The 25,093-nt window shown below is 44.7% G+C and overlaps 1 protein-coding gene across 2 annotated transcripts in view; it reads right to left on the bottom strand.

The window, feature by feature from the left end:
* The window catches only part of myo1ea (myosin IEa), a 46,808-nt gene extending 31,098 nt beyond the window's left edge, over nt 1–15,710 (bottom strand). For both annotated transcript variants that reach the window (XM_076997055.1, XM_076997064.1), the window contains exons 1-2: nt 15,383–15,710; nt 1,255–1,398 (exon numbers count right to left, since the gene is read on the bottom strand). In XM_076997055.1, the coding sequence (XP_076853170.1) occupies nt 1,255–1,398; nt 15,383–15,385 (147 nt within the window). In that variant the 5' untranslated portion in view covers nt 15,386–15,710. The remainder of the gene's footprint in view (nt 1–1,254; nt 1,399–15,382) is intronic.
* Nucleotides 15,711–25,093: the final 9,383 nt, after the last annotated feature.

Here is a 25,093-nt window from a genome sequence, read left to right as displayed (position 1 = left end):
GGCGGGGTTTCGTCTGAAAGCTTGCAAAAGTTTTCTGCAAGAGGCTCGCCGAACGAGGCAACGGCTCACTCGACACGAATGGGGAACGTGGACGTTGCCGAAAACACCGGTTGCGCATCACAGATAAAAACTGGTGCAGACAGAGTCGTGATGAGGTGGAGAAAGCTACAGTTTTGTGGGGGGAAAATCAGACGTTTAACGAGCATCCTGCAGGCTTTAAAAATACTTATCCAACATGTCAGTATTGGCAGTTAGCTTGAGAGAGTACAGGAACAGAGCTGACACACTAAAAGAACCAGGGGCAGGGCAGTGTTGAATCTTCCCAACAACCACAGGTAGGGCACACCATCTCATCTTCAAACACCACCTCATCTTCAAACACCACCTCATCTTCAAACACCACCTCATCAAACAAGCACCATTCCAAGTGTTCAGAAACAGTGGGCTGGGTGTGGTAATATTTGTATGATACTATGAATATGTGTACTGTGATGTGTACAAAATATCCTTTGACCCTTTGACCAACGATGTGGACGTTCATCATTACTAATGTTATCGTAAGTTCAGGTGTTTTTGCAGATACAGGCACGTTGCTGCTCGGAGTAACACCAAAGTTAGCTTCGCTTCTCCTGTGCTGCATTAGTGCTGGTTCTCTCTGACGCTCTGTGGTGTTGCTCTCTGACTAACTCTCTTTGTGCCCTCTCAAAGCCAGGCCAACATTATTTAGGATTAACACTGCTTAAGCTGGCATTAATGCTCCGCTCGCTGTACTAGACGTGTAGAAGGTGCACAGTCATGTAGTCACGTGGGGCCCCCTGGGTAATGTAGTTTATACAGCGCCACTATGAATTGCCCAGAACCTGATATGGAGAAGGTAAATAGAATACGAGGAGCTTGTGAGAAGTGCAAACATGCAAGAAAAAGTTGCGGTACAGAGAAAGAGGAATGGTGAGTACCGATGAGTACTGGCCTACTTCAAACACAGGCCAACAGGCGAGTATTATCAGATCCTGACCAATAGGATCAGAATTCTGTGGTGATGAATGGTAAGTTATGACGGTCTGTCAATCAACATATCATTCGTTGACTTTTAATGTTAGTTGACTTAATTTGACTTTTTAAAACCTGGTGTCCTCGGTAATGCCTAAAACACCCGAAAGCTTCAATGTGTGCTGACTGTATGTGGCAGTAACTCTGCGGTTAGCCTCGGTGAATGATAAGAGAGAAAGGTGAGATTGTGCTGATAAAAGATACAAAAATATAGTCGTCCATGTATCTCTTCTTGAGGTTTTCCACAATGGCGTCCTCATTGATTTTGCTGAGCAGGACCATGTCGTCCACACCACTCTGCTTGACATTATGGCTCTGCCAGTGGTACCGGTAATGTCCCCGGCTCCCCTGTTAAAACACACACACACACACACACACACACACACACACATAAACAGACAGAGGTTAAGTACTGCATTTACAGAGTTCAAATTACATGCAGAGAACATCAGACATGTTTTCTGATAAAGCTGAACCTCAACACTAACTTTATCGGGAATCTTGGCGCCTATTACCCTGTAACTAATATGAACGTTTAGCGACTGCACAAAATATTATACGAAAGGGATGTAGTTACAAGAGTGATGGAGTGACACCACAAACCCACCAGTCCTTGTGGTGTAAGAGGATAATGGCCACACTTAGTCACAGAGCAGTGCGTGCAAGCTGGGTCTTATATTACACACTCATATCTTCTCCAGGCAAATAAAGGAAAACCCCAATGTACCAGTACAGTAACTGCCTCCCACTCACACCGTCCCTTTGGAAAACCCATCACAGCGCATGGTTATGGGTCAAAGCAGTTGGAGGCCACTGCTTACAATTAGCACCACCGAGCCTTTGATCAAGTACCTGTTTGCAGCTACCGTCTGAACCCCTTAAGCCATGGATGAAGCCTCTGTCCAAGGCAAGGGCACTGCTGATAGAGTAAAAACTGTCCACTCAGTCGACTGACCACTTCCAGTTTACGGACACTTTTTTGTTTATTATTATAATTCTTTTTTGACCACAAAAGACATCACTATAGAGGCTGACTTTATTTTTTCAAAATTTACCAAAACTATGAGGTCAGGATTCTCGCAAACTCTGCCTGCAGGCGCAGACGGTGGTTTGTCTTGGTGCTGCGCTTTCTCTTTCTCTCCTGGTTTCGTTTTGCAGAGGCTGCATCTCAGGAGACCCTCGTTCATTTATCACAGGCTGAATCAGTGTCATCTGGCTACTGAGCTCCCAACGGCCCAAGAATAACACGACCCCGAGAGAGCAGCCCAACTCCTCCGATACAGAAAACACCACACACCACGTCCACAACTGAACTTCAGCCATCAACGGCCTTTTCACGGTTTTTCCCCCCCACCCTGACACGGTCCCATCGTTAGACTCGCTGCTTTGAACGGCCGTTTTTGTTCGTCCTCTCTGATGTGATTTCTCTCGTCCTTGGAATGCGGTGACTCCGTTATGGGATGTGACGCAGCGCGACAGACATTTCCGATCGTCTTTATTCTACATTCCCCCTTACTGGAATGATTGAAGCGCTATCTGAGAGAGCGATAAAACAGACCGAGCAGAGGAGGCTTTTCCATTCTTTTTCTCCCCTCTCCTCAAACGAACCCGCCATCCCAGCCTAAATTAACTTACCGTGGTAAGAGAAACACCCAGTAATGGCAAATTACAGGAAAATAAAGGGCTACAATAACCACGGAGCACTTGAACACTATTAGTGAAGCAGACTACACAAACGGGGCTTTTTTTAAACCTGCTAATGTAAATACCTCCCTCACTTTACAGACTCCATTCCTGCCTGGGCTACAGCAAGGAATGTTAATGGATTTTGGCTATGGCCTCTCTTTCTCTCGCACTCTCAATCTTTCACTCTTGCTCTCACCGTCTTGACTCCTCTCAATTAATAAATAGCATTATTAATTTTCCAGTCAGTAGCCATTAGTGGCATTTTATAACAGACAGGAGGGATAGACCATTGGTGCACTTATGGTGGGGGTTGTTTTAGAGTGACGTCATGTGACCTCACCAGGACTACGGGGAGGGGGGGGGGGGGGGGGAGAGGAGGAGGTGTGAATGAGGCGAGAGTGATAAAGGCACCAAGCTCAGCAGGAAGTCAAATGAACCAAAAACTTACCTCAAGACTTAATCTCTGAGGTAAAGAGATTTACCTCAAGACTACGCCAGCATATTTGACACAAATTTGTTGGAGATTTTTATTGCAAACATGGAAAGAGACGTGGAAAGGAGAAAGATGGAAAACTCATCAGCTCATGTTGTTCCTGAGGAGATTTAACAATCTGTTAAAGCTGTGTGTTGTCTAATTCTCAGTGCACACCATTGTGATTGTGACTGTGTCACACAGCAAATGGAAATCCCATGTCTGCAGAGCTGATCTGAGAGTATTTTCCAACACCAGCCCGGTTCCTGCCCTTCCTGAGGTGATGTTTCTGCCCTGACCCGCTTCTTAGATCAGTAAGTATTCTTCTGACCAAAAAACAGAACAATTCTGACATTTTGCATATTGAACAGCTCTGGTTAGCAAACAGAAGTGTAGCCCTGTGTAATGAAAGCCCATGTACTGTATGATTTACAACCCAGGCTAACTTACCCACAGTCACCTATGAAGGGTTTGATCATATGAGCAGATGAGTTGGGATGAGAACTGGTGAATTACCAAATTGAACAATGATTGGATACGCCAGGGGCATAAATGTGGAAAAATGGCATATTAATATAGTCATTAACGATGACCCTGTCACACTGTGGTAACCTTTCAACAGGAAAAATTGTGTGTGTGTGTGTGTAAAGAATTGTGCTGTCTTAACAAGGAGTGGCACATGACCACAAATTCAAAATTAATGTTTCCTTCCAGAGTACTTTAAATTAAATATGTTCCCAATTGGCTTGAAAACCCTAAACATTGAGGCATCTTAAATCACATTTTCTTTAGTTGTTCCTCAACCAGATTGGGATTGTAAGATTATGAACAATGTGTTAACCAGGACAGAAACCACAAGGATCCACATCTAGCTATAATACAGCCATGCGTTAGAGTCACTCATTTTTACAGAGACAGATTTTGTTCCTACTGTGGTTAATCCAGAGTCGTAATGTTCTGTTATGAAAGGGAGAGGCACAAGTTAAATGCCTCTGTGGTTCACTCAGGAGAAGCAAGAACCCATTTAGGACATGATAACGAGATGAGCTCTGAGAACACACACACACACACACACACACACATACACACACATACACCATGGTGCAGAGGTGGGGGGATGGGCAAGAACCAAAAACTGACCTTCAGCCACAAATAAACATTTAAAAACACCCAATTTAAAATGATCTCTGGCCTCCACGAAAAGCAGGCAGTCTCCTGCATTTCAAAGCATCCAGAAGGATATATTTTCTTCCTCCCATTTAGACATGACTAACTACCAGTTACATTCATCAAATGTACTAAATGGGGGCTTGCAGTCTGGGAGTGTGATGAACATGTAGTGGGTGGCCCGAGGTAGGTCTGTGTGTGTCTGTGTGTGTGTGTGTGTGTGTGTGTGTGTGTGTGTGTGTGTGTGTGTGTGTGTGTGTGTGTGTGTGTGTGTGTGTGTGTGTGTGTGTCTGTGTCTGTGTATATGTGTGAAAAGGACAATTTGTGATTGTCTCTATGGTGATATTCCACATCATCGCCATCCCTATGGAATCCTGGTGTGCAGTGTAAACACTGAGTGTGTTATGAGTGTACCACTCTTAGATAATGGCAAAATCTGGTATTTACCACCATATTGTAAGCATATCACCTGATGCGTAAAAACACCAGCCTACAACATCTTTCGATCTTAAAACAGTGTCAGTAACTGGAAACAAATGAATTCTGTCTGCAAGCCCCATGACACAGGTGCAATAGAGACTAAACAAATAGATAAACCATGAGAGTCAAACTCCTCTCCCAAAGTGTAAGCATTAAAAAAAGAGTATGTAAAGTCTTGCCAAGACCAAACTACTGCAACAGATGTCCCCAAATTTTAATCTCGCAGCATCTGAAGAATCTGTGTAGCGCCAGCCCAAGACCCATACGGTCAGGCTGTTCCCGAATGCAAATTCCATTGCCTTATATGGCACGCATGGGGCGGGGTCAGGTCCAGGCACGGGAAATGGCTGGGGCTGTTTCAGTAGCGCAGTCGGGAGGCACGCCCCGCCTCCTGTTAGACCTCACTCTACTGCACAGGCGTCTGCTCCTCCTCACCCCAGCGTCCTGTGCTCACGAAGCCGTTATGAGGACGAGCACGAAGAACGGGGCAGGCTGGTCTCCATGTGTAGTGGCTCTGGGGTCAGTTTTGGGGAGGAGAAGCAGACAGACTTCGAGATGGCGGGCGCTTGGAAAGATAACCAGACACTTTAATTGAATTGAATAAACTTTATTGATCCCGAAGGAATTTAACTTATTTATGTTCATGGCTTTGTGTGTGTTGTTGTTTTTTCCTTATTTCAAAAAGTGACAAAAACCAGGAAATTTGGTGCATATTTTAGTGCATAGTTCAGTAAACAATTAGCAAATGTGTTAAATGTGGTTGTGATAAAAGCATCCAACATAATGTGTACAATGTATGAGGTTACCCATCCACTTTTCTGTGTTTTAAACCCGAGTCCACGCTGAGGTAATGGTTAATTCCATGAAGCCAAGCAGGAACCAGAACAACCCATGTACTGTTCTCCTGTGCACCCCCAGCTGAGTATTACGAAGGTCGGACTGGGAGAGCACTTTAGACTCCTGCGTGTTCCCAGAAAATTAGGTGGAGGATGGGTACGTTGACAGATGGATCTGAACCAGGTTTGACATCCAGCCCCAAACCTTTCAGTTGCGTTTGTGTGTGGGTTGATGGGTGTTCCTTAAATGGGCGCAATGTATCCGTGACTCAATTCTGTATCCTCCAATTAGATTTTAATGAACCAATAAATCATTGATACAGAATAAAAGCACTTTCACTTGCACTTGATACACCTTTACGCGAGTTAATGAAGGCTGGATTATGTTTTTATTATACCAGGTTAAACATTTCAGATCCAGTAAATGAAAATTTTTTATGGCTAGTTATGGTTACTTTTGTTTCCTCTAGAGGGTTTCCTTGTTATGGGTGGATTAGTGGGACTTTAGACCGATGATGTCTCACATGCAACAGCTCTGTAATGAGAGTCCCTAATGCGCAAACTGTGATGGCCAACAACTGGTTTAGACCTCGATAACCACTGCTACGACTCTAGAGAGAAGGTCTTGTTTGCCTGCCAGTATATTTCCTCCCTTTTGTCACCTAGATCAACAGCAGGTCAGGAAAATCGTGTCTCTTAAAGGAACAAAGCCTGAGCGTTTCAGTGTTCTAACAATGTCGGTGTGTATTGTTTTGTGAAATGCTTGATTCTTCTAGAACCACAAACATATAAACAGTTCGATGACGACCTCATGAACAAGACTTCCTGTGCACATCATAATTGAGCATTTTAAATATATTGACCAAATATTGGAAAACATTTGCACATCAGCCGATTAGCTTGACAGTCGGCACTCTTGGCGTATGATTTCGGGATCTTTCATGAAAATCAAGTTTGAAGGCACGATAGGCAACAGTCTACATATCATATATGCAATGCACTTCCAGGAAGTGACCGTTTGAAGAACCTTCACACAAGCGCAGAACAGTAAGACAGTCCAGGTGACTTACAGATCGCTCAGACTGCACTCTTTACCAAGCCAGCAAAATCTGCTACAGAACACCGTGTTTCAGCATCAGTGGAATATTAACAGTATGTAATGGCTGTAATTTTGCAGTTTCGTTCATTGGTCTGTAAAAGGCGTGGGAATGTAATTTTTCCAACAAAAACGCTGGATTTATCCTTTTAAACCTGTGTACCAATAGGACAACTTGCGCATCGTTGTCATGTCCCACAAAGACAACAGGAGTCAGATGTAGACGTGGCAGCTGCGTCAGGGACTTCTTGTCCACCTGCATCACCGTAGTGGTAGAGCAAACCAAGCAGGAAGCACCTTCTACTGCAGGCCGCTGGCAAGCAACAACCCTGACATTTTATTCAAACGGCATTCATGAATGGCTTCCTGGAAGGAATCACTTTGGCGAACAAAGCCGCCAGTGCCGGTGTGTCTGCACTCTTAACGATGGGACATTCATCAATGCCAATCTACTTGCACTCAAGAGCACATTGAGTACTTCTGGAAAATCACTGGTAAACTGGTACTGATGGGAAGCTCTGGGTGTGAAAAACATCTGCTGGGCTAAGAGTTTGTGGCATAACTTCACTCCAGCAGCATACCAGGAAGTGCTTGTTGACTTTCATACAGTCTTTAAGAGTTCTATGCCATTTTCTATTACCTGAATTTGAATTTTTACTGATTTGTCAATATTAAAACTATGCACATAGACCTGCTCTGAAAAACACCCTTTATTCATTCACACCCTCTAGAATATTTGGCATGGCCTAAAGCGAAACTCTTGAAATGGTCAGATCCTGTTTTGTTTTTTGTTGCTGTTTTTTTTCAGGACATGCAACTGTCTAGACAATCCAAAATACCCTTCAGCCCCCAACTCTGATCTGGCTGTTGATGTTGATGCAATTTCCTCCAGCAACAACAACGTATAAATGGATGGGCTGTGATCTACTGTGTACACAACAAGAGCTCTTTCTCTCAATTGCACGCAGTGGTCTAATTCTTATTTTCAAACCACACCATCCACTATGTGATCTAACAATACTTTAGATCACGTGTTGGCCCTGGCACAACTGTAATTTGGTCTAGTTTGCCATGCAGACAAAAGCCCATTTACAGGGGATGGCTGTAAATCTTAAATGACATAATCTTACACTAATTATGCCTGGTCATTAATAATGAGGTAATGCACCAGTGAATGTGGTAATCAGATTACTGGAGCGTACGGCTCAAAGGGGTTGAGAAAGTTTGCGGGACCTGGAGGTATGTCTCCAGAGACAACGGCAGTGGACATGCTAAGCTAAGCTGAGATGGAAACGTCTGGGCCAGTGTTTCTAAATTCAGCCCAGACATTTTGGGTCCATGCTTTTTTCTTGACAATGTGTCAAAATGGGCAGCGCATCAAATGGGGAAGTGTAGTCATGAGGGAAATAGGGAACATGACCTATTTCACTGACCCAGCATCAGATGGAACATCTTTTTAGACATCTCAGGTCAGTGTTTCATTCGGAAGACTGGACAGAGATGAATCATTTCAACTATATCTGTGATTTCCTGAGTCACACAATGGTTCCGGTTTGTCCAGGCTGCAGTTTCAAAGCCATGTCAAAATGATCTGTTAAGGACAAAAAAAATAGTTCACAGTTCCTGGGGAATTGCTGACCATGTATACCAGCTTGCAAATTAAAGCAGACTGTCAGAATCATCTAATGGGTTTTTAGCATCATGAGAATTCATTACAAATCCTACCAACATTGTACAGGTTCAATGGTAACTGGTATCATTTACATTCCAGAAATTTACAATCCAGCAATTTTTTAAAGCTATGGTACTGACAACCACTCAAACTGGCAACCACAGAACTGGAATAACTGCTACCTGCTGTGCCAAAAATGCCATACTTGAAGATTTTTTTTGAATCCCTGGACGTGATTTTGCATGTGTTTGGGTGGTCTAGGACACATGCCCAGAGCTGGAGGAATCAAGAGCACATGTGACTATGAAAGGTTTGTTTTTCCAGAATAAATTCCCACATCTAATCATGTTTCACTTAAGCAAATCGAAATGTAAAAGCCGGCCCTTCAAGAGTGACCACGTGGGCAGCCATGGCTGCTCTGTATGTGGCTTTACAACCAAAGCAAAGAAAAGACCCAAAGCCCAGAACTTGGAACCTGGAACTTGTCTGTGTCTTCAAAATCCATCCGAAAAATGAAGACGTTAACAGAATGTGTTTATTGTTTGTGTATATACTCTGACAACAACCACCAAGTACTCCAAGTATAGTCACCCTGTTACTGAATGCTCCGTTATGGATATGTTTGTAATGAGCATTCCCAAGGAAACACTCAAATGCTGACAGACTGTAGGGCATTTGCTCTGAAAAGTTGCACAAACGGGCATCTTATTTCATTCCAGGAGTCACAGTTTGTGGTCTTGGCAAAATTCTATTCTTTGAACAGATCCACGAAAACAGGACCTCCCCGATCAAAAGCAAAATCAGGATGTGAAAATGAAAAAGCACTGGAAAACACATCGGGCAGTAAGGTGGGGTGTCTGCACGTGCAAGTCAGGAGCAGGGTTCAGGATATTTACACACAGACCAAACATAATCGTCTGGCTCAACAGAAAGCAGAATAAGGAGAGGGAACCTCATGGTGAGTACAGGTTTACGGTAAACACGATTTTTCTGGTAAGCAGTACAGCAGAGAATGATGGGTGAGTGTGTAAGGGTGTATTCCCAGTCTCGGCTGATAATGGGAGATGTTGCTCACACACACAGAGCAAAGTGTGAACTTCCAGCATCAAGAGACAGGTAGAAAGATGTCAGTCATCCCCAGGACATGCACGCCAGTGGGAAGAGACCCACAGCTGAAGAAACCCACACGTATGGATGAGCAAACCTGCATCCCTTTAACATCCGTCACTCATCATTCATCAAAAGATTTGTAATACACTATTTGTTTGTGGAATCACATCATAAGCTAAATAAATAAAACGACACCTAAAAGAATGGGCAGCTGCCCAGAGAGCAGCAGACGGGCGTCCTGCAACGTGCCGCTACCCCACGAGCTTTCAGCCCCAGCCCCGACAGTCGTCGTCTCATAAACCCGCCCTGTCTAAACTAATTTTCCACGCATTCACAGAGACACAAAACAACGTCGGTGCAGTTTTACTATTGCCACATGAGAGGCACCCAGTGAGGCCTGTCTAATCAAAGACAGGCACACGCGGGGACTTGATTAAGCTAAACGCCGTGCCCTCCCCCCTCAGCTGCTCGCCTCACGTCCCAGGTTCGCTTGAAGGGCCTCGATTACGCCCTGACTCGGGCCCTGGTGCCCTCCGCCGCACCCAGCAGTAAAAACACAAATGCCCTTTATATTAGGGCAGAAATGGAAGGACCAGTCTGACTGGTGCATCTGGGTGGTGCTGGTCGGGCGAGTGGTGCCCTCTGTGCTTGACGCATGGCCAGCTTCTGCTCCGTCTGTGACAGCGGCCGAGGGGCGGAGGCTCGGGTAGATTAAGCTGATCTGAGGTCAGTGGGAGGAATGTTGCAGAGGGGCTGACTGGAGCGACCCGCTGCTCCCTGGGTGTCTGGTGTGTGTGTTTCTGATGATGCCGGAGTCATGGGGGGGGGGGGGGGGGGGGGGGGGTAAACAGATTGCGCTCAGGAATGCTGCCGGTTAGAAACCCTCAGTCATAGCCAACGGGAAATGGGCGCAGGCCCGGGAAGCCCCGGAACGCCCCTCTGGGTATCAAGCGCCGCCACTCGGAGACCTCCCTGCTGCGTGGCAGTCCCTTACCTGCTGGATCCATCCCCTGTTTCCCAGTGACCCCTGCAACAGGTCTGCACAACGAGGTTCAGCACTGGGGCTAGACCACCCCTTTACCCGAGGGTTGGTTCCTGCTAATTTTCCACTGTGGTTTTACTCAGGAAACAGATGCAAGACCAATCAGTTGAGTTAATTGCTCAGAGGTTTATTTTTTTTTTAAAACAAGGCCCGACCTTGCTCAGATTCGAGAGTCAGGATTAACGTCAGTGGTTTAGTGCTTGTCCTCCCCTCAAACACCTGACCCCACTCACCAACGCACTGTTGAGGTGAAGGAGGTGAAGGAGCGCTGGAAGAAACGGAGCAGGGCAGCTTGGGTGTCGGCCTCAGATGTTGGACTAATTAGCATTGCGAGACGTACAGGCTAACAGGGAGCGCAGAAATGTACCTTTCTGCGAATACCTTGTCAATATTTTACGGATAGTAGACTTTACTGAGATTGCCGGATCCAAAGATAAAAAAAACAATACTTCATTAAATATTCTAGGAAGCGTAACATGACAAGAAAGATAAAAGAAGAAAAGAGATGGAGGGAAACGATCATGAAGGAGATATTCGGAGGTTAGATTAGGTGACTGCCTTCATGGTTTGAACGTTCCTTCCTCAGATTGTGACTCATAATTTTAACCGTGATTCACGGTCATCAGCGAAATATGACCTCAACAAATGAACCACAGAATGACAGATGACCTCAACAGATGACTCACAGACTGCATCTCTCCTGAAATGGCTGCAGGCTGACTGGGGCAAAAATACCATCTTGAAAACGGCTGAAACTTATTAGGTAATCAACATCCTCTTAGGTCAGCCAGTATGCCAAAAAAAAATCTCACACTTTTTTCCCTTATGATATCAAGTTTCATTTAGTACAACACGATACACATTCATATAAAACATCAGCGAGCTATAACGAGCTCCTATTTCTCGAGCAGCCTGGTAAGCAGACTCCCTATTCAGGCTGCTGTGGAGATAGTTCACAACAGGAAACCATGGGAGACCCCAAGTCTACCAGTCAGGCCCTTTGAGGTACCTTACGTTAACTCTGCCAAAACTTCCCATATGACAAAGCACTTATTTGAACACCAGACATCCCAACGTGTTGAACTGTAGCAGTGGACTGTAGCAGTGTTACTGGTCCTGCAAGTTCAGAACATGTAGTTATTTGGCTTACTATGTGAACTTCTTGCTGAAGTAGTGAACCGTGATAAAACGAGTTAAAAATAGCTCTCCCTCCCGGGGTCAGAGAGAGAGAGAGAGAGACCTCCTCTAACTCTCTCCATTATGAGTCAGCACATGCAAATCCATCTCCCATGATGTTGGAAAGGACAGAGGTCACACCGTGTAAGAGAGAGAGAGGGCGCGCTCGCGTGAGGCCTGGTCACCACACACACTGAAGCCAAACCACAATATCGTCCTCCTTCGGGGCGACACGGGAAAAATCTTCATTGTGTCATTTTGCTATTCTGGGTTTGAGGACACCGTAACATGTTTTAATTTCTGAGTTAGTTAGACTGGATGGAAAGAATGTTTTTGTGAATACAGCGGTAATCGTGCCAAGACACCACGCTGACCTCAGTGACAGCGAATGCTGCAGGGTTGCCAGGTCCTACAAAAATATCCCGCACAAAGTTAGTGTAAAACCCGCCCTTCAGAAGCCTAAACTAGCCCAAAGTTGTTGACCGGGGGGTGGTAGCGAGTGTAAAATGGAGACAAATTAAGTATTATATCCCGGCTGGACTTTCAAACAAGCCCAATTTGGCGTGAAAACCGCGAACCTGGCAACTAAAACGGCGAGATTAAAAACGACTACCCGGGCTTGATATCAAACCAGGGCCGAGCTCACGTGATCCTCTACCAGTAACACTAAACACACTAAATGTTTCCCGTCCTGGTGACTAACCCAACGAACCGCGGTGCTATCTGGCAGCTCGCGTTGCAACCGCTGTGCGGATGAAAAGCTCCGGCTGCGTGTAGTCGGCGATCAAAGGCCTGCCGACCATCGCTAACGGGAGCAGCTCGTGGGCTGGAGCGCGCGAGGCGAAAGAAGGAACAGCGCATAGAGCACGAGCGTAAAGCACCGCGCGAGCGCACCGCTGCCTCGTTTATGCCGCAGGCAAGACAACGCTAGCATGAGGATGTTACGGACAGAGTTCACAAAGCACCTGACAAATGCGCCTGCTAGAATGCTGTAAATAGATCAGAAACAACAACTGGGGGCCCAAGACCCTGTTTCTGTGCTGAGAAACCTGGAGTCATGCTCAAGGGCCTTCTCTAAGTCTGAAGGACATGGTTACGAACTGGTCTCCAGCCAGAGCATGACTAACAGCGGAGGGAGGTGACAACTCTAGATTGTCTTTAGGGTGGAGAGAGAGGACACACCTGCCATTGTTTCTGTCAAAAAACACAACAACCCTATATGCCACAATAAAACAGTAGGTTCGTTCCCATCTTGTTCCCTGTCCCAGAGGTACTAGGCCATAACTTTGTCAGATATAAGACAGAGAGAATAGAGGCTTTATGCAGTTTGCATTAGTCAGTACTGACACATGGGGTTTTATGGTTTGGCTAGAAAAGCTGCCACCATGATCTCCTCCAGAGAACGGCCAGCTTCTCCGAAAACACGAGCGGAGCCAACGGCAACAGCCATTCAGACAGAGACTATGAAATACAATTCAGTGTGTCCAGGACAAAGCAAAGAAAAAAAGATGCTGTATGAAATCAGCATTTTGGCAGAGCAGGATGGTCACTGCCATTAAAAAGGAAAAGACACAGAGTACAGCAAAAGGTTCCTGGTTTTGTCCGTTGTGTTATTTGTCTGTTTTCCGCATTAGTGTGTTAGGCCGCAGTGAAGGGGGGTATTGACAGCATTGATCCAAAAGACTGCAGCTGTGTGTGACATGCGAGGAGCAGCACTTCCTGAACTCCACAGCTCAGAGGCAGACGGCCTAGTCGCTGGATTCTTTTGCAGCCTCATGGTAGAGCAATGAAGATGGCAAAGAGCTGGTTTTAAATGCAAGTTGGGGGGGGGGGGGGGGGGGGGTTCATATCTTCCTGCTGGAGACTTTAATGCAAAACATGTGTTGCCATACTGACCTACTGCACCCACAGGGAGAGAAATGCACAGAACCAACATCTTCTGCCCCACCAGACAGCCCACGTGACTGACTGGCTTCTTTTCACATTTGCCAAGCAGCGAAGCTACAGTAACCTGGTCCCAAACTCCCTTTCAGACTAAAGAATATGCATCAAAGCACGCCAACAGCAGAAAGCGGTCCAGGACAAGCAGATCAGTAATGCAGACAGAAACAAATCCCTTAGCTGCCCCGGCAACGCACCGCGGCCTTCCTATGAAATTTCAACCGTCTGAACCCGCGTGCACTGCGGCTATCTGCATTCCACGGCTCGAGCTGCAGCTGAAACGAAATGCACGTGCATGCAAATTTGTTCTGTTTGCGATGCGTCGCGTGTCATGTAAACAGCAGGACAATCCTTCATTTGTATAACCAATGCTGTATACATTGTGCTTTGTTTTGAGCGTCCGAATACAATGTGTTTACAGTCCGTTTGTTTCGGGGCGTAGTGAATGAAACAAGTCAGAACAAAAGTCAAAACATCATCTCAAGGCTCAACAGAGATAGTAAATGGTTACTCTGAGAGAAGTACTCTCTGGAGGAGTACACTGACACTGACTCTCTTATCCAGGGCGCATCACAACGGGGCTCTGTCGTCTCCGCTGATGTAGTCATCACACTCGCACACTGGGCCCCAGTTCCGTATCATTAAGCTCTTAAAGGCTGACAGACGTTTAATGGGTGTATTTGGAGTCATTCAAGAACACGTTCGAGCATCACAGTCGTGTTTTACTAAGCCAGGCCGTGAGGGGAAACCAGTTCTGCTGGTGACATAGTTCTCCCAGCATATGCGGCACAGCACGTTCTGCGACTAAACATACCATATGGCGTAATGGGTTAGAAATGTTCACAGACATGCGCTCAATACGGATGTTTAAAGGGCATTTCGCGTTTAACCTGGTCAGCCTATACCAACTAGACAGCCAAGTCAATGTCAAATTTAGATAAACATTATGAAACCGAATCGAGATCCTTGAAATGATCCCACTCGTCCTTGGTCCGCTTAACTACTTCTACAGGACCCAAGAACGAAGAGAAACGGCGGGCAGCTGTTTAAAAGTTCAGATCGTGTTGTTATAGTTGATAAATGACACACTGTCTAATGTCAGTGGTAGAGACACATAGCCTAGGTTAAAGTACGATCTATTTGACAGGGACTGTTTGGGTCGTCCTAGAATACAGCGAGTGCGGTAATAATAATGCCGGACCTGTCGACCAGGTGAGGGCGTTTTCTCCAGTGGATGGAGTCCAAGATTCAGTCAGACCCTCTACAGTACATCTTGAGGGGTTTTCTGATCCACAACATGGCACGATCACCCCTCAAAGAGCACGGATACAGTCATTTCATTCTGCCACTGTGCTCCTAAAGTCTGATGCCAATGGCAAATATTTTCCAGAATTACATAAGGCAGCTACTTTGTTTTTTACCGGGTGAGGACGTTTTATTAATTCTAACGTCTTTCTTTTATTCTAACAACGGCTTGATTCTACGCTCGCAGGGCAGTGAACACCAAAAAAGTCCAACTTTGATACTCTTTAGACCTTTACAGCTATTGCCCGCATCCATATAATGTTTAATGTTGTCATAGCCACCATTCCTAAAGGGACAACAACGATCTCCAAGATAACAGTGGTTAGGTAGTCAGTTAAAGATAACTCACCATACTTATTGCTGTAATCAGACAGACGCGATCCGCTTATTATAGTCCGTTTTGATGAGGAGACTTCGCAAAGTATCCGTTCTTTTTCTTAAAAAAATAGAAACCTCAGTGTTTTATTGGGAATCAAAACTCTGGTCTTTCCTGAGCAAGCTGTCTGAAAATCCTCTGGGGGGGAAACGTTTAGAATTGTCCTCAGGACCAGGTCCCCTGAGCCATGCTACTGGTGTCTCCTGAGCAGCAGTGCACGGTAGGACTACACTACCCAAACACAACGGACGCTGTGTGCAAAGATCACTTCTAGCTTGGAGCCTGACGGCATCGACTAGCCAACGATCCATAAATGGAGAGTTGGTGTTTAGCCTCTAGCCAATAGGAGCCGCCCCTCACCGCGTCTAACCAATAGGAGCCTCCCCTCACCGCGTCCAGCCAATAGGATCCACCCCTCACCGCGTCACTGCGGAGGGAATCCCACAGGATGATTCTGAGTGTTTTCTTTCTTCTTCTTCTTATTCACGTGGGCATCTAATCTTATTACAGTAATCGGGAGTATTTTTATCGGATCAGGAACAAATGCAACTTGTGATCAATTCTGGTCATGTTTTTTTGCCTCGTGAATTACATGTTTTCATAAATTAATGAATGTAAAAAAAAAAAAAACTAAGAAATAGACTCATTATAGGACTACATAATCCTGATTCCAGCTATGCAAAGACGTTTTGAACTGCTGAACGTTTAGCGAACTGGACAGGAGGGCGACATCAGCTACTTCTACTTGAAGTTGACTGTTTAGAAAGGTGTACAGATCTGTTAGCAGAATGAGCCAAGTCTTTAAAATGTGTATATGACTATAATGACACGAATGAGGAAAAATACACACATTTTGCACACAGTAGGCGATAAATACTGTAGCTACTCCAGACTTAGACGAAATTTAAATATTAGTTAGCTAGAGCAAATGTCAATTCCTCTGGCCATAATATTCTGTGGTAATGGAGAAAGCTATTCTAAATTTGCTGACGTTTTATTATGGGCATAGCTAGGCTATATAATACGAGTAGTTTCTCACTACCAGTCTCATTACTATTTCCATACCATGCTTTAATTCAGTTGACATGTCACATGTCGCATGTTCTTGGTGGCACGGACCAGGATAAAAAATAAATAAATGTTAAAAAGTGGACGTAAAATACCGGACAAGTTTGAGCACCATATCTACTGTTGGAAAACATAAAAATGAAGACAGGTAAATTCGCACCAGACCCAATTAGGCAAATCCGGCAAAAGTTTCCAAGTTTTGAGGAAGAAGCCCTTACGTTGACCACACTTTAAACGAGTGTGCTACAGTCTAAAATTTAATCAACGTCGCCATCTACTGGCCACATGCACTATCGCCGCCTGACCAAGAAAAAAGCACGTGGAGGTTGAGTAAGCGCTACCAGTGTACCGCCACATTGTTAAAGCATCCATCCATCATCCTTACCGCTTAATCTGTAATTTAATTTGTTTATATTTAAGATTTTGTCTATTATATTTTTTAAAAATTCTATTTTCTATTGCACGAAGAGGTTGTAAATCCAATTTCGTTGCGCAATGTACAAGTACAATGTATAATCAAATCAAATCAAATCAAATATATTTGTATAGCGCTTTTCACAACACATGTTGTCACAAAGCGCTTAATCTTTACTTTTTTTATCTTAATCTTTATATTTACATTTTTAATGACAATAATGGTTCATTTTATTTCATGATCGGGCAAAGGCAGGGTACACCTTGGTCAGGTCACCAGTCCACCATATGGCCAACACACACACCGACAGGCAATTAAGAGTGACCAATGAACCTAACACACACGTCTTCGGACTGTGGCAGGAAACCGGAGTACCAGTAGAAAGCCCACACAAGCACAGGAAGAACATGCAAGCTCCACACAGAGCGGACCTGACCGAGAATCAAACCCTGCCACCTTGCTGTGAAGTGACAATGTTAGCCACCACTCCACCACCATGCCACCATACAATTACAGTTTTTGACGACTGCTAACGTGCGTTTGTCCAATCTGTAGTCACATTTTCAAAACTCCAAACACACAACATCAGTTTTCAGTGGCTATACTATTAGTTCAATTCATGTTGTTATGGCACAAAATGCAGTCATTTTACATGTTTTTATAATGCTTAAATTTTCTATACACACAAGGTTATCCAATAACAAAATTCTGGATCGTTTTTGTCTTATTTACAATTGCTTGTACACAGCATGCCAAAAATTTAAACCTAAGGTTCAAAACCTTAAATATCGTATAAAATGCCAAGCTCTGCAAAAAGTTATTACTGTTGTACACATTTTTTGCACATATAGATCAATGAAATAAAATGAAGTACAGTAATGTACTGGGTCAGAGAGGAGCAAATATAACAATTTGTCCTGCAATCTCAAGTGTTGGTTTGGTCCTTCACAAATGCCAGATTGGTCCCTATAACAGTGACCTCCTTCTTTCGTTTTTGAATGAACTCTACCAATAACTGGTTCCAGAAGCAGAAAGGGAACAGGTGGGAGGAAACACGAGGACATTTGTGATGGGACGATGTAGCATTTTGTCATTCTCATGACATCACAAGCTGGTTTATAGACCATCCAAGAGTGATGTCCCTTTTCCTCCCGCCCTACTCGCCTTTCCTCAACCCCACTAAGGAACTTTTTTCAGTCTGGAGGTGGAAGGTGTATGATCATCGGCCCCATGACCAAATGTCCCTGCTGCATGCAATGGATCCTGGCTGCAGAGACATTTCAGCTGAAGACTGCCAGGCGTGAATAAGGCATACCAAGCTTTTCTTTCCCAGGTGCATGGCAAGGGCCAACATCAGATGTGATGTGGATGAAAACATGTGGCCATCTGCTGAAGACCGTTTAGATTAGACCTAACAAGTATTGTATTCTGTTTTTCCCCCTTGTGTGGCTTTTTTGTATATGTGTATTTTTACACATATGGGACTATGGCTAATTATGTTTACAATTACGATAATTATTTTTTGGGTTAGGCCACAATTTACAGTAATGTCCCTAATACAGTAAAATATACCCTTTACTGCAAAATTAATGTAGACAGTATGTTGCCAAAAATGCACACATTTGAAAAAAAAAAGTCCAAATGAAGCGGATTACAGTAAAAATTAACTGACTAAGAAAACAACAGATGTTACTGTAAAATGTCTGTTGTTTGCTGGGAGAGGGTAAAATATTTAATGTAATACTGTTTCTGTATTGCCATCAAATGTTAGTTTTTTTACAGTGGTTGTGCAGTGATTGGCTCTGTTCATCTCGAAAAAGAGAATATGTGCTAGTGTTTGTAATAATGATTGGATACTGAACCAGATTTGCTGTGTTTTAACAAAGTTGTTTGCATTGTGAAATGCAGAGTTGTTATTTAGTTAAGAAAATGCGCTTTTGAACACGATATTAACTATTTGGCTATTTGTGTGAGGTCATTGTGTTGGTGTGTTTAAAGTTTTGACAATGTATCACAAGTATTGGGAAATGCACGTTAGCAGTCGTCAAAAACTGTAACATATATTTGAATAAAAACACACATTCAACATATCCGGAACATGCTTGAGAACACATTTAGAAATGCCTGTTTCCTGTTCCTTATGTGGTTTTACACATTTTAAACATCCTGCCAGTCCTTTCCTGTTCTTTAGCACACTACAAGTAAACAAACATGGCGCTGGAGTATTTAACCCAATGTAAATGCTATATTAAGTAAGCTTGTCTGTTTGTGTGTGTGTGTGTGTGTGTGTGTGTGTGTGTGTGTGTGTGTGTGTGTGTGTGAGAGAGAGAGAGAGAGAGAGAGAGAGGGAGAGAGAGAGTGTGTGTGTGTGTGTGTGTGTGAGTGAGAGAGAGAGAGAGAGAGAGAGAGAGAGAGAGAGAGAGAGAGAGAGAGAGAGAGAGAAGCAGTTAATCAAGCTCAGCAGAAACAGAGATGGTGAGCTGTTTGAAATTCATTGTATCATTACAGGCTTTTCCATGTCTTTTGGGGGCAACTGTCATTCTGATGGCACTAACTCGTTCATTGACATAAATATTTACTTTTGAGATGTAAACTAAGGGTTTTTCTCAAGTTACAGGATGTTATAAGTCGTCCATTGTGTGGTGCTGTGGTACGAAGGGTTGGGAGAAATAGTGTTTGTAAATGTTAATGATCAATCAAGAAATGCATAAAAGGGACTGCTATAACAGGGTGTAGCAGAGACTCCAGCAGAACAATGTTCAAAAACCCGAGTGCTCCCTTCCCTGAGACGTCAACACCCGTGAGATCAGACTAACGATGGCACCGACCTGTCCAGTTCACCTCAGCTCCCTTCGTCCATAAATCCCAAGATCCACACCACCTATCAATCACAAAAACACATTTCCAGACTGTTATCTGGAACACTAACTGGAAGGTTGTGCCAAAGCAGGGAAAGATATGAAAATGCTCTTTGCCCTTCCAACTTCACACTAATGTAGCCAGCATAGCCAAGGCGACGCTTTCTTTGTTTTGGTGCGCACATGAAGGATGACGTCCTAGAGTAGAGTAGCACCTGCATTGGGTGAGCCATTTACAGGTAGGCATATATAGGGACACCTGTGGGGTCCTAGAGGATAGCGTGGTGGCTAAAGCGCATGCAGGTGGCGGCGTCTAGAAGAAGCGTGTCTGTAACAGCGAGTCCGAAGGTAGGATTAAGTTGCATATTATACTTTTGCACAAGATGACTGATGAAGCAACTAAACATGGTTTGGTTTTAATTAGTGTGGGGACGCGAGGATAGGCGTGTTCAGGTGGAGTGGCCGCAGGTCATAGAGGTAGCAACAGCCGGTGTGTGTACAGAGTACAAGGTATGCGAGTTTGGTAATCATGCTCGAGCTTTAGTCGCACCCTTTCAGACATACGGAGTAAAGCTCCTTTGTTTATTTTAGTCTGTTGGTGACACGCCACATCCATTCTGTCTTCTACTGACTTACGAATGATCAGTTACCAGGTACAATTAGCCGCCGTGCATTCTCTAAAGCTTTATAAACACCTGAAAATGTTTAGTATGCCTAAACCAGAGGTTTCATATGGTTTTTTAATTACACTCTGTATATCCAGTGTTCTGTGACAAGCTGCTATCCTGTCCATGAGTGAAGTTGGTCAACCCTGATGAATGTGGTATGTTTCGTCTTTTTAAATCATATTCATAATGTTGAACGTAGTCAATGTTTTATTGACTGAATGTAATGTTTCTTTCTGTTTTGTGTATATGAAGGGCCACAGCTTCAGTGGGTGTCAGTTGCTGTTTTCTACCGTTTTGTTTTATTTTGTGTTCTTTTATCTAAAAGATCCTACCATAGCAAATCATAAAGTGGTCTTTTAATGATATGCTGCTCAGGGGTATTTAAGTGACCCGTTGTTTTAAAAAAACCCTTACTCTTGTGTGACTACCTGTGTGTCTAGTTATTGGTCGATGTACCTTTTTTTAACTTGAGTCTCTTGAGTATTCTGATCCAGTACTATTTAGATGTGGCTATGTTGAGACTGAGATAGAGGCAGCCATATCGGGTGCTGTGTTCACTTTAGAGTGTGATTTGGAAACATTTGCAGTGTGTGGCTGAATATTAGAGATTATTCACGAGTGGTATTGTCAATTGGCTGTCTTTACTCAGTCTCCAAACCACAAACAGGTAGTGTCAACACCTCTTAGATTGTTTTTGTTTTATTTAAATTAAACTGACAGAGTCTATTGTCTTCAATAAAGACTGTATTTTTGCATCACCGACGTTTGTCTACTTTCTTTAGAGTTCCCCTTACTCTAAGTAAAAAAGCACTAATTAAGGGGTGGCGTAGTTTGGCACTTACTAACTAGGGGGCGCTACAATCTGGCGCAGTCGGCAGGATCGAACATCAGTTAGCGCTTTTGACCTGTCAGTTTAATTTAATAAAGTGTAAGTAGATTCGAGCAGTATTAGTGATTTGTTGTGGTAGAAAACAGCAGCTGGCATTCCAACTTGTGTCAGCAAGGAGTCGTCATGGAGGGAGAGCTGCAGAGACTGCGGGAGCAAGTGGAACAGCTCCAAACTGCAAATGCGAGACTTTCTGGGGTGCAGAATGGAGGTACTGGGGGAAATGTTGGAGACGAAATCCCACCCGTACGGCGGGAACATGCTTTTTATTTGCCTAAAGAAAGAAAGTGCCCAAAGTTCTCTGGTTCGACAGCTGCAGGAGCCCTTTCGGTAGAGGAGTGGACTGAGGAGGCACAAAGTTGTATTAGATCCAGACATATGTCTGTTTTAGATAAAGCTATGTTTTTATATGATCATTTAGAGGGCGAGGCCCGTAATGAAATAAAGTATCGACCGGTAGCAAGCCGAGAAAACCCCGATGAAATTATTCGCATTTTAAAGGAAATGTATGGGTGTACTAAATCCTATGTGCATTGGCAGCAGCGTTTTTTTGATCGCAAACAACGGGAGAACGAGTCATTGTTCGAATTCTCTCATGCGCTAATGGAACTCATGGACAGAGTGAAGCAGAGTAAGGGTGATGCTATTTTTAATTCCGGGGATGTGTTAAGGGATCAGTTTTGTGAGAACGTTAGAGATCATACTTTACGTAGGGAGCTCAAAAGATTGGTACGGGACGACGAGGATCTGTCTATTTTAGATGTAAGGCGGGAGGCTATTAGGTGGTTGGAGGAGGGTCAGCCAGGTCGTGATCGGGGTCAGCGTGCTCTGCCACGTAGTCACGAAGTGCGTTTTGCGCCACAATGTGAGGCTACTATCGCTCAAACCTCCGAATTGGCAGAGTTAAAGGAGATGGTTTTGAGACAGCAAGCTCAGCTTGATATGTTAGTTAAACGCTTCTGTCAACCTAGTGGTAATGCCCCAGGTCCTTCCCATAGGAATGGTCGTTTTAGACGTACATCAGATGGCCAACCGATTTGCCTTAGGTGTGGCGAGCCAGGTCACATCGCTCGCTATTGTCGATCTGCTCCTCTTCCTTCAGCTACCAATAGTCAGGATCTCACTGTATCCCGTAGCAACTCGGTCAACCAGTCGGAAAACTAGGACTCCCCAGTGTGCAGAGCCACACGCTGGGATTGGGAAGTCCTGGCTCTAATGTTAACCGCCCTTTGTACAGTCAACTAGTTGGAAATTGTCCCGTATTAGGTGTGCATATGGGGGGGGTAACAGTCCCATGTCTAATTGATACCGGGTCAATGGTGACCACCATCACAGAGAGTTTTTTTGCTAAGCACTTTACACATTTGCAAACGAGAGACTGTAAATGGTTGGGCCTCAAAGCAGCGAATGGGTTAGACATTCCTTATATAGGCTATCTCGAGCTTGACGTGGTAGTCCTGGGACAGTGCATTTTGGGTAGAGGGATTTTAATAGTTAAGGATCCTACGGATGTTGTGCTTCAGGGTCGTAAAGCAGAAACGCCAGGCATTTTGGGTATGAATGTGCTGGGTGATTGTTACAGAACCCTGTTCGGACAGCATGGTCCTCAACTCTTTTCCTCCCCCCCAGTGCAGTCGGCGGTCCCGGCGGTTCGGCATGCACTACGCCACTGTGAGAAGGTAGAGGCTGTTTTGAACGCTGCTAAACCCTTCAAGGTTCGCATTCATGGCCGACTTCCTGTTCGTATTGAGGCTGGTACGATGACCATGGTCCCCGCTACGTGCCCTCAGGTAGACTCAGTGGAGCTCTTGTTGGAGCCATTGGGCTGTGAAGACGGACCCCTTCCTGAAGGTTTGCTTTTATCCCCTACTCTGGTCTCTGCAAGAAAGGGTTTGCTGTATGTGCCCATAGTAAATGTCAGTAGCTCTGATGTGTGGCTCCCTCCTCGTCATGTGGTCGGCACGGTGCAAGCGGTTTCAGCCACGATAATGGGAAGTGAGTCAAAGGTCTCTGTAGAGTCTTCTTGGGAAGAGTGTTCAGTTTTTATATCCACGCACGACGTCACCTCGTCCAATAATTCTTCTGACCAGCTTGTGTTGGATCTTGAGGGGCTTACTGAACAACAGGCTGCTCAGGCTACTGCTCTTTTTTCCAAATATGGCAGTATATTTTCCAAAGGGGAGGGGGACTTGGGCTGTACATCCCTTATTACTCATGAGATTCCCTTGCTAGATGATGCTCCTGTGCGCCAGCCTTATCGTCGTATCATTCCTTCTCAATATGAAACAGTAAAAGCTCATATCCAACAGTTGCTAGATAACCAGGTCATCAGAGAAAGCAGTAGCCCTTACTCTTCCCCTATCGTGTTGGTGACCAAGAAAGACGGGACCCTCAGACTTTGTGTAGACTATAGGCAGTTGAATTCGAAGACCCGTCGTGATTCATACCCACTTCCTAGGATAGAGGAATCCCTAGATGCCTTGTCAGGAGCAAAATGGTTCTCTACACTCGATTTGGCCAGTGGGTATAACCAAGTCCCAGTAGCGGAAAAGGATAAATTTAAGACGGCTTTCTGCACTCCCTTTGGTTTATTTGAATTTAATCGAATGCCTTTTGGGTTATGCAATGCCCCTGGCACGTTCCAACGTCTCATGGAACGCATGTTTGGGGACTGTCGATATCAGTCTGTACTTCTTTATCTTGATGACGTCGTGGTCTTCTCTGCTACCGTGGAACAACATTTGGAAAGGCTGGAAGAAGTGTTCGCTCGGCTACAGAAACAGAAATTGAAAGTGAAACTGTCCAAGTGTAACTTTTTCCAACATCAGGTGAAGTACTTGGGCCATGTTGTCTCTGCTGAGGGGGGTGGCGACCGACCCTGCTAAAATTGAGGTGGTCAAAGAATGGAAACGGCCACTACATCTCGCTGAACTTCGTTCGTTCCTGGGCTTCGCTAGTTATTACAGACGTTTTGTAGAAGACTTTTCTAAACTTGCAGCCCCCTTGCACCATCTTGTTGGGAAGCTTAGTGGACCCAGACGAAAAGGAAAGACTCCCAAAATCTCTCTAGCTACAGCTTGGGGTGAAGACTGCGAGCAGGCCTTCCAGTTATTAAAAGAGAAACTTACTTCTGCCCCAGTTCTGGCATATGCTGATTTTAAGAAACCATTTATTTTGGAAGTGGATGCTAGCCATGGAGGCCTTGGGGCGGTGCTATCACAGGAACAGAACGGGAAAGTGCGTCCAATTGCCTTTGCCAGTAGAGGGCTGAGGCCCACTGAGAGAAACATGAATAACTACAGTTCTATGAAGCTGGAATTGCTGGCCGTCAAGTGGGCTGTGACAGAGAAGTTCAGAGAGTACCTGCTGTGCAATCACTTCACCATTTTTTCTGACAATAACCCTTTGAGTCACTTGCAGACTGCCAAGTTGGGGGCCGTGGAGCAGCGCTGGGCTTCTCAATTGGCATCATTTAACTTTACTATCAAGTATCGTCCAGGGAAGAGCAATCAAAATGCCGATGCTTTGTCCCGACAGTACGTGGAGCGCTTTGCAGTTGGAACAAGCATGCCTCCACAAGTGGTGCTAGCCTCTTGGAACGAGCAGCCCAGTGGTTCTGGGGCCCTGTGTGGTGAAGTCGTTGCATTCCCTGGACGCTCATCTCACGATCTGGGCCTACTGCAGAAGGCTGATCCAGTTATTGAACCGGTATGGAGGTTCTATGATGAAAGACGACCTCCAACAGCAACAGAACGTGGAACTTTGTCCAGTGCCAGTAGAGCCCTCGTT

This window comes from Brachyhypopomus gauderio, chromosome 1 (genome assembly GCF_052324685.1).
Source record: "Brachyhypopomus gauderio isolate BG-103 chromosome 1, BGAUD_0.2, whole genome shotgun sequence".
In the NCBI taxonomy this organism is placed as follows: domain Eukaryota; kingdom Metazoa; phylum Chordata; class Actinopteri; order Gymnotiformes; family Hypopomidae; genus Brachyhypopomus; species Brachyhypopomus gauderio.
Note: the sequence above shows the minus strand (reverse complement) of the source record. Positions and strands in the feature narration are given on the sequence as shown.